This window comes from Epargyreus clarus, unplaced genomic scaffold (genome assembly GCF_041222505.1).
Source record: "Epargyreus clarus isolate Ecla_fem2 unplaced genomic scaffold, WU_Ecla_fem_2.2 ptg000014l, whole genome shotgun sequence".
Classification (NCBI taxonomy): Eukaryota; Metazoa; Arthropoda; class Insecta; order Lepidoptera; family Hesperiidae; genus Epargyreus; species Epargyreus clarus.
This window is the reverse complement of record NW_027332222.1, coordinates 2,244,652-2,259,023: the sequence shown is the minus strand read 5'-3', so window position 1 is coordinate 2,259,023 and position 14,372 is coordinate 2,244,652. Positions and strand designations below refer to the sequence as shown.

The following is a 14,372-nucleotide window of genomic DNA, read 5'->3' as shown; positions in this document are numbered from 1 at the left end:
TCTTCTCGAGGGGGAAACCTTCAAAAGGTACCCGACGACGTGGGAGCGACGCCGGGTTATGTGGGATTTTTACCGTACTAAAACCCCCCCGGTGGCCGTCCTCAACGCTTGTTGGAGAACTTCTCCGACGGAACACAACCGGAGCCCTCCAAGCGCGATGCCCCGATCGGGCTCTTCCCTGGGGGAGCAGGTTTCGCTCCTCCCACACCATGTAGTGTTTACGACGGTATGCGACCACACATACCGCCGTCCTTCCCGGGGTCGCTTGCTGGACGGTTCGAGCTCCCACTCTTGCCGCCCGCAACCCCGGAAGCCCCCTTTTAGTCGCCTTCTACGACAGGCAGGGGATACCGTAGCTTTTTTTTATGTTTGAGCCTAACGATAAAGCAGACGTGCTACCTGATGGAAAGTAGTTAACGTCGCCTATGAACATTTGCAACACCAGAGGAGTCGCCAATGCATCGCCGGCTTTGAAGGAGAGCTCTTTTTGCACCATTTTTGAAGAGTCCCATGTCATAGCGCTCTGGGAATACCTCAGGAGGAAGTTCATTCCACATCTTGCACGTTCGTGGCAAGAATGTCCGTGCAAACCGAACTGTGGAGGACCGCCACGGGTCCAGTTGGTGTGGATGGAACTTCATCCTTCGGCGAGTGGTGCGATGGAGGAATGGTGACGTAGGCATCAGGTCAAATAGTTCCTCGGAGCACTCACCATTGTAAAGCCGGTAGAACACACAGAGGGAACCTATGTCCCTCTGCAAGCTTAAAGGTTCTAACCGATCGGTGGTCGTGGGGTCGTTGACGATTCGGATAGCTTACGTTAATTTATGAACAGAAGCAACGAGACCATAACTCTTTCATATTGCTTATCACATGCGACGTGATTTTCAATGAGTTTTATTAGTATTTAATGTCGTTACTTATCATAGATAACTGAATGCAGTTATATGGTTAAATTATTTTATTACCATTACACGACAATACATTTTTCAACATCCACCTAAGTTGGCTTGACAATGCTTGGTTTGTCATTGCTTTTAATATGTTTGGTATTTATTTTAATAAAATATTTCAAAGCCAACAGTGACTATTGGAAGGAAAGAAATGTTAAATGTGCGAATGGTTTATTGTGGAAGTTTGTGATGGGAAATCGGTCCCTGTCTGAAATTTACAAGGAAGTGTACGATGCTCACCCAAACTTACCTTATGTGGGTACAACACTTGGCATGAAACGTGCTTTGATTGTTCGGGACATAAACAATATACGAGCAGCTTTACATGGAGATTTTCAAAGTTTTTACGCAAGAGGTCTCATTGAAAATGCTACTGACGCTCTTGCAGACAATTTGTTTTTTATCGAAGACTATAATAGATGGAAATTAATAAGACAAAGGGTTTCTACATTCTTTACCACAAATAAGCTTAAGAATATATTTTATATAACAGAAAGGTGCGCAAAAGACCTCATTCAACATATTGCAGAAAATCCTCAAATCAAAGAAGATCCATTCAAACTAATGTACACATATACCACAGCTTGCATTAGCTCTGCTGTATTTGGCATCGACGAGAAAACATGGAATACTATGGAAACACCATTCAATGAAATGGCGTATCAATCTGTAAAACCAACATTTAAATTTAGTTTGAAATTTGCCATTTCGTATATATCACCAAAATTATACAAATTATTGAATTTGAAGGCTTTTGGTGAGTATGAAGAATTGTTTATAGAGATGATGAGAAAAGTGATGGAAAAACGTCGAAGAGATGAGAAAATTTATCACGATTTCATAGATATATGTTTAAAATTAGAAGATGAAGGCGTGATTAAAGATTTTGTGACTGGATATGAAACAGATGTAACTATACAGCTTTTAGCTGCTCAAGCATTTGTTTTTATACTTGCTGGCATCGATAGTTCTGCGAATGCTTTGCATTTCACGCTATTAGAGTTATCAAATAACCCAAAGATATTACAAAAACTTCAAGAAGAAATTGATGAAATATTTAAAAACAATGGTGGCAATCTCGTATATGAGGATATTGATAGATTAGAGTACATGGAAAAGGTAATAAACGAGGTAATGAGAAAATATCCACCCATTGGTTCAATTCAAAGAAGATGTTGCAAGGAAACTATTCTACCTGTTGGTGGAATCAAAGTTGAGAAAGATACGATTATTTTTATACCAGTATATGCTTTACATAGAGATGAAAAGTATTTTCCTAATCCAGACGTATTTGATCCGGAAAGATTTTCTGTAAAAAATTTATCAAACATTGTTGATTACAGTTACTTACCATTTGGAGAAGGTAAACGTAATTGTATAGGTATGTACTATAACCCACTGGATGACAATAAATCAAAATTCTTAATAAAAAAAACAAAAATGTGGGTTACTTACATTTATAATCAGTATTTTTTTATGGTTCTAAGACCGTACTCGGGTATCTCGGGTACACAAAACTGGGAGAGGTTTGCAGAATATACTATTTTTTTGATTCAATACGAATTGGTGCAGGAATGGAAGGATCCTGGAATCAGCTCCTGTTGGATGGTTTTTGAATAATTCACGACACATAATTAATTATTTTTTATAAATTATGTTAAGATGAGATATGAAGAAATATAATATTTCATAATAGTTTCACATAAAAACAACAAATACATTAATTAATTTAAATTATTTATGGTACGTTGACATATGAAAAATAACATACTATAATATTGCAGGTACAAGATTTGCCCGTATCGAAATGAAGGCTGGATTGGCGTGGCTTCTTCGCAAATATACACTCAAGGAGCAGTCATACACGCCCGATCATTTTGAACCCAGTTTCTTTGGTATCCGTGATCCAAGCGCTTACTACGAAATTATTCCAAGAGTTGATTCTTAATTTAAGATTAAAGATAATATTTGGTACTTCATTACTTAATTATGTAATTTTACTTAACATATTTTTTATTAATTTGATTTTGAGAGCAATGCGCCTTTATTAAGCGCTTATTTAACGCTTTAAATAAATTTTATTCAGTAGATTTATATTCCGTTTGTTTCCTTCTCGAAAAGTTCTTTTACTACAGTTATACAATAAGAATAAAACCAAAAAAAAATTATGACAAGTAAATACCAACTTATCCTACATTCATTTCAATTTAAAATTTATACAATATCCAATAAGCTTCCGTATATAATTTTCTTGGAGAGTTAATAACTTAATTACTTGGTTCCTCAGTCTTTTTACTAAAACCGAAATAAAGTCTACGAAATTTTGCCAATTGCTAATATTTCATAGCACTATAATTACTATAGACTTACCTTGGAAGCTATGAATATGCACAATGCCTTCTACTGGTCTATGTTTATACTCAAAAACGGAATGTATTAAATTTAACTGCAGAAATAAATGACCACGCCTCTCCCCAAATCAGAAGTGGTCGATGTTGGTTGTAGATATCTCTACCTCAAATAGGACTAGAATCCTATCTGCGGTCGACCAGATGCACCGTTACACAATCTTTAAATAAGGCCAGTACGGAACATTATTTCCGAGAGCCCAGGTCGATCTTATTCGGTTATTATAAGGTTAATTTTTTGTGTAATTAAAATAATGATTATCCGTACTATATTAAGGGTCTGTATATTTGTAAGACAATATATTAATAAGATTCCTCACACCCACAAGTGCTTTGACAATGTTTAATTTTACATTTATCTTAATAATAATATGTTTGATATTAGTTTTTATAAAATATTTGTCAATTAATCGAAATTATTGGAAAACAAGAAATATTAAACAGGTGAATGGAATAATATGGACTTTTGTGACAGGCAAACGATCATTGCCTGAAATATTCAAGGAAATATATGACGCCCATCCAAAGTTACCTCATGTTGGTACATTTCTTGGTATCAAACCAACCCTCGTTTTGCGAGATATAGAGAATATAGAAGCCGTCCTACATGGAGATTTTCGAAGCTTTTATTCAAGAGGTTTAGTTGCAAATACTTCCGATCTTCTTGCAGATAACTTATTGTTCGTCGAAGATTTTAATAGATGGAAATTAATGAGACAAAAAAACGCTCCGGATTTCGCAATAAGCAAACTTAAAAATATATTTCATGCAATGGACTCTAGTGCAAGAGATTTTATTGATTATATAGATAAGAACCCTCAATTTATAAAAAATCCGTTTCATGCAGTTTATGCTTACACTACAAGTTGTGTTAGTTCCTCCTTACTTGGTATACAAAAAGAAACACAAAACACAACGAAAACACTAGTAAGTGAAATAGCTTACAATTCTGTAAAACCATCTTTGAAAACCAATTTAAAATTCGCTTTGTTAAATGTATCTCCGACATTATTCAAATTACTGAATATAAAAGCATTTGGAGAATATGAAGATTTGTTTATAAATATAATGAAGAAAATAATGGAGGAACGTCGAAACGATAAAAATGACAATTTTGATTTTATCGATACGTGCTTAAAAATGGAAGAAAGAGGAAAGTTGAAAGATTATGTAATTGGATATGAAACGGATGTTAATATCCAACTATTAGCAGCTCAAGCCTTTGTTTTTCTTCTTGGTGGTATAGAGAGTACTGCAACTGCAACACATTTTACACTGCTAGAGCTATCATACAATCCTAAAGTGTTAAAAAAAGTGCATGATGAAATTGACGCAATCTTCAAAAATAATAATGACACTCTCACATTTGAAGATATTGATAGACTTGTATATATGGATATGGTAATAAATGAGTCTTTACGAAAATATCCGCCCATTGCGTCCATTCAACGAAGGTGTCGTAAAGACACAGTACTACCCGTTGGTCAAGTCAAAATAGAAAAGGATACCCTTATTATTATACCAACATATGCACTTCATACAGACGAAAAGTACTTTCCGAATCCCGATGAGTTTAATCCAGATAGATTTTCGAAAGAAAACAAGTCTAAAATTGTTAAGTTTAGTTACTTACCATTTGGTGAAGGAAAACGAAATTGTATAGGTATGTATAAAATTATTTCAGCAATTTTTTACTAAATTAATAAATAATATATTGAACTTGTATATTAAAGATACTTTGTTCAAATTGTCAATTAAATCTTGCACCAACATAAAAGTTGTAGAATCTGATATTTGCATTTGAAAACAAAATATATGCAAGTAATTGTGTAGGGCAGAAATACGACTGTCAACAACTATGCAAATGAAATATAAACCCAGTAACTGATACACTGACAAAGATTTGTCATTGTTGTTGTTAAGTTGTTGTCAGAGACGTTGGGTTTTGTAATAGTATTCAAAGAAAAATGAAATAGTAAATAGGATTTTGTAGGATATCAAATAATTACTTTTGCAGGTATCAAATTAGCTAATATCGAAATGAAGGTTGGTTTAGCGTGGCTTCTTCGCAAATATACAATCAAGGAACAGATATACACGCCGAGTCATACGAACCGCTTTGAGCAGAGCTTCTTCGGTCTTCGTGATCCAAACGCTACCTATGAACTGGTCCCGAGAACTTAAATATCATCATAATAAATAAGATTTATTATAAATTATTGGATATCGTAGGGGATATACTAGTAATAAAAAGGTCGAATCCGTGCCGCTGCGTTCTGGTTTGAAGGGTGTGGTGGAGGAGAGATTCTCCTGCGAGGTGTTCCACTTATAACTTGGTACTTAGGGGCATCAGTGCATATGAGTCTTTCCCAGTTAGGGATTAAAATTTTATGTATTTCTTAACATTTTAATAATAAAATAATTAAAGTATAAATACTGATTCATGTTTGAAACTTTTATTTCAAAGATTCTTGATATTTCTGAATAGAGTGTTAATTTCATATATCCCTATGTGTATGTTTTTCAGTCCCGTTCTTTTCGTGGCTGATAATATTATTCGTATTATTTCTACTCACTATGCTACTTAATCAAATTAAATTGTTATTAGACTGTTTTTAACAGAGTCTAACATAGTGAGTAGATAGTGAATCCAGAAAAACATCGCAAGGTTAAACGAGACAATAGAGGGTTCGCTAAAACAAAAATACCTATTCAAGTGTTTACTCAACGGTGCGTTCTGTTCCCGGAAATAACTTTATTTAACATTTCCTCGCTTTTCGAGGTTCACTTGTTGTCTTGTAAACAGCTGCGTTCGCGCTTCAATGCGTTCTGGAGTATTGGTGAATTCTCTGAAAGACTGACAGGCGCCAGGGGCTAATAGGAGTGGTGGCGATTGATCTTTAAGAGCTAGATCACTTCGAAGCACGTATTTTAAAAAAAATGTTTTTCCTTTAGTTTGTCATTATAATTATTTCCCAAAATTTGATTCTTATAAGCGACATTGTTCTATGGCGCTGGAATACAGGTTGTGTTTTTTTCAAAATGAAGTCGTAAACTTACCGCCTAGGTAAATATATTGTCTAACGTACGTAGTGTAAGTCCTTTCGGCACTTTTCCCTTATCCTTACCACGCACACTTTACCTTTACGCAATACACATATGTATATTGCGTATGCGTAGTATTTTTTGATCCAAGAATTTATTTTCTAATATTTATTAGGTTAATTAACTTAATAAGTTCAACTTGGTAACATGATTTTAAAACTTTCAAGATTTAGCATGGAATTAACAGGGTTTAATATTAGACCAACTACATTTACAACTATATATACATATATCATAAGATGACAAAAATAACACATTATTTTTCATTGAAAATACATAAAAATAACCCACTTGAAATAACATTAAAGTTACTTCAAATCTACACAATTCCTAAGTAAACAGTCCACGAAAACATTTGGACAGCTACAAACTTATTGGATATCGTGTTTGCGCTATAAGTAAATATTTGCAAAGGTCTATTTATATTAGTGTGTTGACGAAAGATTGAGACACCTTCATTTGATACTAGGTTTAGGATCAAAGTCATATTTAAGATCAAAGATTATAAGGTGTTTGCTTTTCTAGTATGCTCTGACCAGGAGGTTTTGGGGATAACCCCTATTGAGCATAAAATGTTACAGGTCATCGTGTTGCCTAAATAGAGCTTGGTAGACTTTATATCCTTTTGAGCGTATACTTGAAAGCTTCGTGTTTCTTTTGCATGGTTTCGCTCGTCTAGTTAGCGATATTATTTGGGGTTTTGGCAATCCCTGTGGGGCAGAATTTGCGATACCGGTTCGGTACGCACAGAGTTCTGAGTTCGATCCTCGGTCAGGCATACACCTAACAGATTTATATCTGCTTCATGGATAATAAGGATGATTGTGTACACATTTATGTGTGTCAACGGTACCCTTGAACGGTAAGGAAACATAGTGTAGGGTTAGGAGTTACGTCAGGACTTAAATTCACTCTTATAAGTCTATTACTTCTCTTATTGCACCATAAAGCTACATATAAGATGTGAGCTAATTTTCATTAATGCAAATTTTAACCGACTTTAATCAAATCTAACCCACTAAGTTTAGAAATTAAGGATGCCGCCTACTACATCCTGCCGGGAAAACATCTCCAGATTACACTCCAGTTAATTGAATACTGTTTACGAGATGGGTACCATTCGTTATAATTAGCTACTACGGCGCCGGCTTGGTGGAATGTCGATTAAGCTTTATCTTAAATAAATCATTATCATTAAAATTTATTTTACGAAATCACAATGCTTTGTACCGTCGTTTTGTAAGTAGCGACGAGTATGGAATTTTTTATAAGATAAGTGCACTAAGCAGTCCACGTGATGGTAAGTGGCTACTGCCGCCCATGGCAATGGCGGACTAAGGTTGTCAGAAGCCCCGAGCGGAAAGTCGAGCAGAGGCCTCCAGTGTAAAAAGTTGATCTGATTTTACAAAATTACAAATGTGTATCCTATTCGTTGAATAATACGAGTACGTATTATTCCGATGACTTTTTTTCGCTGATTTATACACATAGCATAGATTGTTTGGTTCTGACAACTTTCTCCGAACTGACCCCTTTATTCTGCTAGAGGCCCAACTTTCTCCGAACTGACCCTTTTATTCTGCTAGAGGCCCATGGACAAATGTAATCAAACCCTAAATCAAATGGAAGGTGGTAGAACCCTTTGTGGTTCGACTCCGGCGGCAGTGTTAGGCGCTGCTGTGTTCCGCTTTGAAGGGTGTGGTAAGGGAAATATACTTTTCCGAGGCGTTCCAGCTTAGTCCTCAGGGGTAGCGGCGCATCTGTGGCCGACCTCAGGTAGGAATATGTAATCCTATCTGGGGTTGATTACATATGTCCATGGGCGGCAGTAGCCACTTACCATCAGGTGGACTGCATGCTCGTCTGCTACTCTTACATTATAAAAAAAAAAACCCAGATAGGATTCCTACCTGAGGTCGCCCACAGATGCGCCATTACCCTTGAGGACTGAGCTAGAACGCCTCGGGTAAGTATATCTCCCTTACCACACCCTTCAAACCAGAACACAGCAGCGCTTTATACTGCTGTTATTAGGCAGAAATGGGGGTGGCGTTGGTGCCTCCTGAGTCGAACCACAAAGGTTCAAACCTTTCTATTCACTATCTCACTAGTTGAGCCGCATCTGTTTTAGATGTAAACCTCAAATGATCTTGTACTAACAAATACTGTTTACTGGATAAATGCCATTTATAATCATTAGGCGCCGAGCACCAAGGTCGGCTCTGTAGGTTTTGCGGGTTTAACAAGAAATTATTGTAGATTGGTTTGTATTGTGTCCTTAATGTTATGTCTTTATTGCGTAAATGTCTTATCTAAATTTAGTTAAAGTTAGTTTGTACGATATCTATGTTAGTAGCCTTAAATTAAAGCCTTAAATTAGCCGTAATAAAGTATCTACTCTACATGGCTTGGCTCTGAAATATGTTTTTAGGGTTCCGTACCAAAGGGTAAAAATGGAACCCTATTATTAAGACTCCGCTGTTTGTCCGTCTGTCACAGGGCTCTACCGCTTAAACCGGTATAGGTAGACACTTGAAATTTGTTTATCTTGTATTTATGTCTTACCCTGTTTTAGTTCTTTTTTAATATATATCTTAATCTTATTTTTAATCTCCATCACCCCTAAAATTACATTCGCATTAGAGCGCCGGTCGTAACTGCTTTTCAACTCTAGCTGCTACAACAGAACGGGAAAAACGTGATGCAGTTTTAATACAATCGCTAAAACCCGCGTTTTTGATACCGCGTTCGAACGCAGGAAGTCGCAAAACGATGCAGTTTCGATGCAATAAATCGATATATCTGCTAGAGTCGTAAATGCCAAGACGAACAGAAACTCAATATCAAATCACTTTCTAAACGATATGATGGTTGTTCACAAGTTTTCAGGGTTTTAAAGTAGCCGGAATGCTTATTTTCCTTTTTTTGGAAATAACTAATGGCATAATAATAATAGCGCAAATCCTGCCGAAAACGCAAAAACAGGCTTAGAACTGTACCAGGAATAATTTTACCCTATCACACATAACAAAATATTTACCACGCATTAGGAAAAATCATAAACAGGCTGAAGTAAAGCAAAAAAGAGGGTATGTCTTGCTATTTGACAGGTCTCATAAAACCCGGTCCCGCGGGGCGACGTGACGGACAAACCTGACAACTTGACGAATCGGCCGTTTGGAAACATACAGGTGGATCTTTGCGCCGAGCACAGGTTTTAAGTTTAGAAATTGTGACCTGTGTTTTAGGGTATTATGTGGTTGAGATAAACCTGACAACTTGACGAATCGGCCGTTTGGAAACATACGGGTGGAGTTTTTCGTCAAGCACAGGTTTTAAATAAAAAAAATGGTCTAAAACATAATCATGATGTGGTTGGGACAAACCTGACAATTTGACGAATCGGCTGTTTGGAAACATACGGGAAGAGGATTACACCGAGCACAGGTTGTAAATTTTAATTTTTTTTTCTTAAAACATAATTATTATGTGATTGGTATAAACCTGACAACATGACGAATAAGCCGTTTGGAAACATACATATAAGTCTCACTTAAAACCTAATTAGGATAGTGTTGGGATAAACCAACTTAATGAGTCCGGAATGAATATATTTAAGCTAAATTACATTATGTTAGGTTACATTAATAAACTGTTGGTATTAAAAAAAATAACTCGAATTAACATTAACAATTACCTATATTTTATACAACGTTTCTGCATTAGGCTCAGAAGCTTAAGAGATGCTTTTAGAATCGTAACACGTTACGTGCATTATTTTCAATTGGTTGCTCGGTCATTTACATACCCGTATAATTGAGGTTTTCTAGAAAATATTTCGTAAAACGCGTCTCGCTAGTTGGGTCCATACGTGAGCGGTTACGTGGTGCAAAATGGAAGGATGTAGTCATTTTTATAAAGAACAGAGAGGGTTTTATGGTAACTTACTATTTTGCTCTATAAAATAACAATGAAATGCAATTTATCGCAGTGCTTCACTGCGCAGTAATTTGGCTTTTTTATTTCCATGGAGTAAACGGGTATACTGTTTATCTAATAGTAAGTTTGAGAGGTGGTAGAATTAGTGGGTTTCGACCAGGGAGGTAGATATAGGCATGTCATAATACACGTTTTCATTAGATATAGTTAAAACACTGGTTATATTGGTTAACTATAACATTAACTTTGACGATAACAATGGAATGTAAGAATTGTGTGTTGTATTAAGTTATTTGTCTATAACGTAATTTATGTCACTGTCACTATATTTATAGTCGACGTGTACAGATACGGATGTTGAAAAAAAACAATAACTTTAATTGACCAAAATATGACAGTTAACGTTAAGTGTTGATCATGACGTCATGTTAACTAAATAAAATGGTGCAACCCTTTTTTTACGAGGGGGAAACCTTCAAAAGGTACCCGGTGTCGTGGGAGCGACGTAGGGTTATGTGGGATTCTTACCCATCGGGGGGGTGGCCGTCCTCGGCGCTGCGTAGAGGGCTCCTGGATCTCCAAAGGAACGCAACCGGAGCCCTCTCAGCGCGTTGGCCCGTCGGGCTCCGCCCAGGTGAGCTTGGCGCTCGCCACACCGTCTGGTGCATACGACGGTATGCGACCACATATACCGCCGTCCTTCTCGGGGCTGCTGGCTGGGCGGTTCGAGCTCCCACTCTTGCCACCCGCAACTCCGGAAGCCCCCATTTAGTCGCCTCTTACGACAGGCAGGGGATACCGTAGCCCTATTCTGGTCCCGAAACTACAGGGACAAAAAAAATTGTGCAACCCATATATTGCTTAGCCGTAGATTAGACAGCTGGTTAAGCTATTGTTAACAAAAAACTTAGATGGTGCAACCCACCCTAACTATATTAAAATAATCTAAGCAGTAATTAGTATAAAGCAACAATAAAGAAAACTAACGCAGAACACTTGTTAAGCCAACTTAGAAAGCTCCATAAATCCAGCGGCGAGGAATAGAAATAAATTAAACTATGCTATTTTCTTTACACCTTCCCTCTTGGAGCGGCAATCTAATTATGTGGAAGCAACTCGGTGCTTGCGGATGCAATTTTCCTAAGAGCCAGTAGAAATGGATGCGGCATATTCGATTTAGATGTAAGGGCGAAGGTTTTTATGTCATAGTCAGATTTTACTAACATTTTTAGCGGTGTTGTTATTGTTCAAGGGTTTCTTTGCATCTATAGACTTGTGTGTGTCTGAAGTATTGAGCATGTTTGAAGGTGGTAGAACCCTTTGTCGTTCGACTTCGGCGGCACCACCGCCACACCTATCTCTACCTAATAACAGCAGTGTTAGGCGATGCTGTATTCCGGTTTGAAGGGTGTGGTAAGGGAGACAGACTTTTTCGAGGCGTTCCAGCTTAGTCCTCAGGGGTAGCGGCGCATCTGTGGCCGATCTCAGATAGGAGTATCAAATCCTATCTGGGGTTGATTACAGATGTCCATGGGCGGCAGTAGCCGCTTACGATCAGGTGGACTGCATACTCGTATGCTATACCTATATTATAAAAAAAATACCATGACTTAAAGATATTGACAAAAAATGAAGAAGACTGGATTGCACTGGCACAGATTAATAAATAGTTACTACTTAAGTACTGGATTGAATTGGATAATATTTATGGAAATGTAATTATATTCGAATATTTAAAGATAACGAGAAGTTTAAAGTTGGTAGGCAAAGTGTGGTTGAACACCGGAGGTTAATAGGCATGTTAAATGCCGCTGTGATCTTCATTTTTGAAGGGGATACACCACTTATTAGAGGCATTCTCGCTTGGTCCGCAGGGGTAGGGCAGCAATGTATTTGTGTGAAAGCTGTAAAATTCCTACCTTATCTGTTTGATGATTACATATTTTCAGTACCGTTACCATGAGTTTTCAAAACATCCCACAATTTTACGCTACGTTTACTCAATCCATTATTTTGTTCCGTTTGCTTCAGTAGACTGAGTAAACGTAACAATAAATAAGTGCTCAAGTGACGATACATTTTCTATCTCCTTCACATGTTCGCAAAAAAGAGAGACGAAACATAAAGCGCCATTTTGTCAATTTAGACATTTAAGGTTACGTTACTGACACTATAGTTCTGATAAAATCCGCTAGGGGCGCTGATTGGAAATTGTATGGGAAAATACGCAAACAAATACCAAAATAAGCCATATTTGTCAAAACGTAAAATCTCATGGTAAGGGTACAGGCGGCAGTAGCCACTTACCATCAGGACTGCTCGTTTGCTACTTCAATATTATAAAAAATAAAATCAATTGCCGCATCCAGCACACACACATTGCCGTCACGGGCAGTTGCACCTCGGAATCGCAACACAAACAAAAAAGTTCCCGCATAACAAGCGCGGGTTGCGCTTCAACTCCGGAATCCAATTCCAGTTTCTTGCGAGTGGTGTGCGGGAACATATTTTAATACTCGTTAGTATGCGAGTATTTCTATGCGTTTTTATTTTTAAGTTTCTCCGATATGCGAGTAAAGCTTTATAAATATTTGTTCATAGGTATGTACGTTTTTTGTTTTCTTTCGAGCGTAGATATATCGGAGATCATAAAGTTATTCTTAGTAGAGGAGCGTAGTACATTTTAGTGGCATATTTTGATGTTAGTCAAAGGTTTCACTTGAAGTAGAAGAATTTAGTCTTGATTTGGTCGATTTTTTACTTGCGTGTGTATTTCTATCGCTCTCTTGGTGAATGTCCTGTAAGTGTTATGGTGCGTGAATTTATGGCACCATTAAAATATTTTCTTGTATGAAACAACGCCTTTATTAAAACATGTCAATGGGGAAGTGTTAATCAAAAAATACCCACCTTCAACACTTTTGCTACAGGTGGACCTGTAGCAAAAGTGTTGAAGGTGGGTATTTTTCAAAATTCAATATCAAAGCGAATATTGCCGATAGATATAATAACAGCCTCAGTTCTGAACAATATACGACACTTCCAGCATCATGTAGACGAGTACAACAAACGACAGGAAATGTTCACGGCGTTTATTGCATTTTACCTGTTTTTATGAAGTTTTTGGTTAACTGTTCAAGTATTTTATAGGCTATTTTAACTATACTGATTAAAAGTTATTATTTATAAACTTTCGGATCCTTTCGGTTCCTTATGTAGCCCGCGCTTTTTTTTGTACAAAAACACATTATCTATTTAGGTTCCGAAATATTTATTTTCACTCAGAAAGTAATTAAGATCAAATCCTGCTTACATCAGTTTTGAGAGACACAAATTATAAAAAACCGGTAAATTTATTTTATGCTAATATTTATCGGATTTAAAATAAAGCAAGTACATTTCAAGTTCTATACCGAATAACTCTATTCATACATAATTATGCAATAAATTGCAATAACAGACTACGCGTAACATGCTTAAGTTAACCTTTACATACGGTTCGAAGCAAACATCATTCTTGGGGCAACGTGTAACAAACGAGCAGTTTCCGTAAAATAATTTCAGCTTCAGAAACTTTCGTCATTGCTCCAACCACAGCCGCACAACCAAATTCTGGGGAAGTTTCACAGAAAAATGACCCGTTTCCTGACATAATACGGGCTATTTCTCCGTACACAATCCCCGATCCTCTACTGTCACCGCGCACGACAATGGTGCATCACTCAAAGTCGAAACTCTAAAAACAATTTCAATTCGGTGCGGATATTGAAAAATTGGTCCAGAGGAGCATTGTGTGCTGGTTGTTTATTCGTTCCAAATTGAATATATCTTCCAGGAAATTGGTTTGGAGAATTGTGGCCTATTGGCTCTTCTTCATTGGGACAACACGAAACGGCACCAGCACCAGCGCCGACAGGACACTGGCAGCTGTTTTTTTCATTTTTGATCAACAACGGCACAGCACAAC

General features: G+C 37.1%; 2 protein-coding genes across 2 annotated transcripts; both read left to right on the top strand.

Annotated features, from left to right (window-relative positions):
• The first annotated feature begins 1,016 nt into the window (after positions 1-1,016).
• Positions 1,017-2,978, top strand: LOC140747523 (probable cytochrome P450 6a13). The gene is made up of 3 exons (XM_073080031.1): positions 1,017-1,023; positions 1,483-2,334; positions 2,738-2,978. The coding sequence occupies exons 1-3, from the start codon at positions 1,017-1,019 to the stop codon at positions 2,899-2,901; spliced, it is 1,023 nt and encodes a 340-aa protein (XP_072936132.1). The 3' UTR covers positions 2,902-2,978.
• Positions 2,979-3,685: 707 nt separating this feature from the next.
• LOC140747155 (cytochrome P450 6B2-like) lies at positions 3,686-5,718 on the top strand. Its single transcript, XM_073079430.1, has 2 exons — positions 3,686-5,024; positions 5,379-5,718. The coding sequence occupies exons 1-2, from the start codon at positions 3,701-3,703 to the stop codon at positions 5,543-5,545; spliced, it is 1,491 nt and encodes a 496-aa protein (XP_072935531.1). The 5' UTR covers positions 3,686-3,700; the 3' UTR covers positions 5,546-5,718.
• The last annotated feature ends 8,654 nt before the right edge of the window (positions 5,719-14,372 follow it).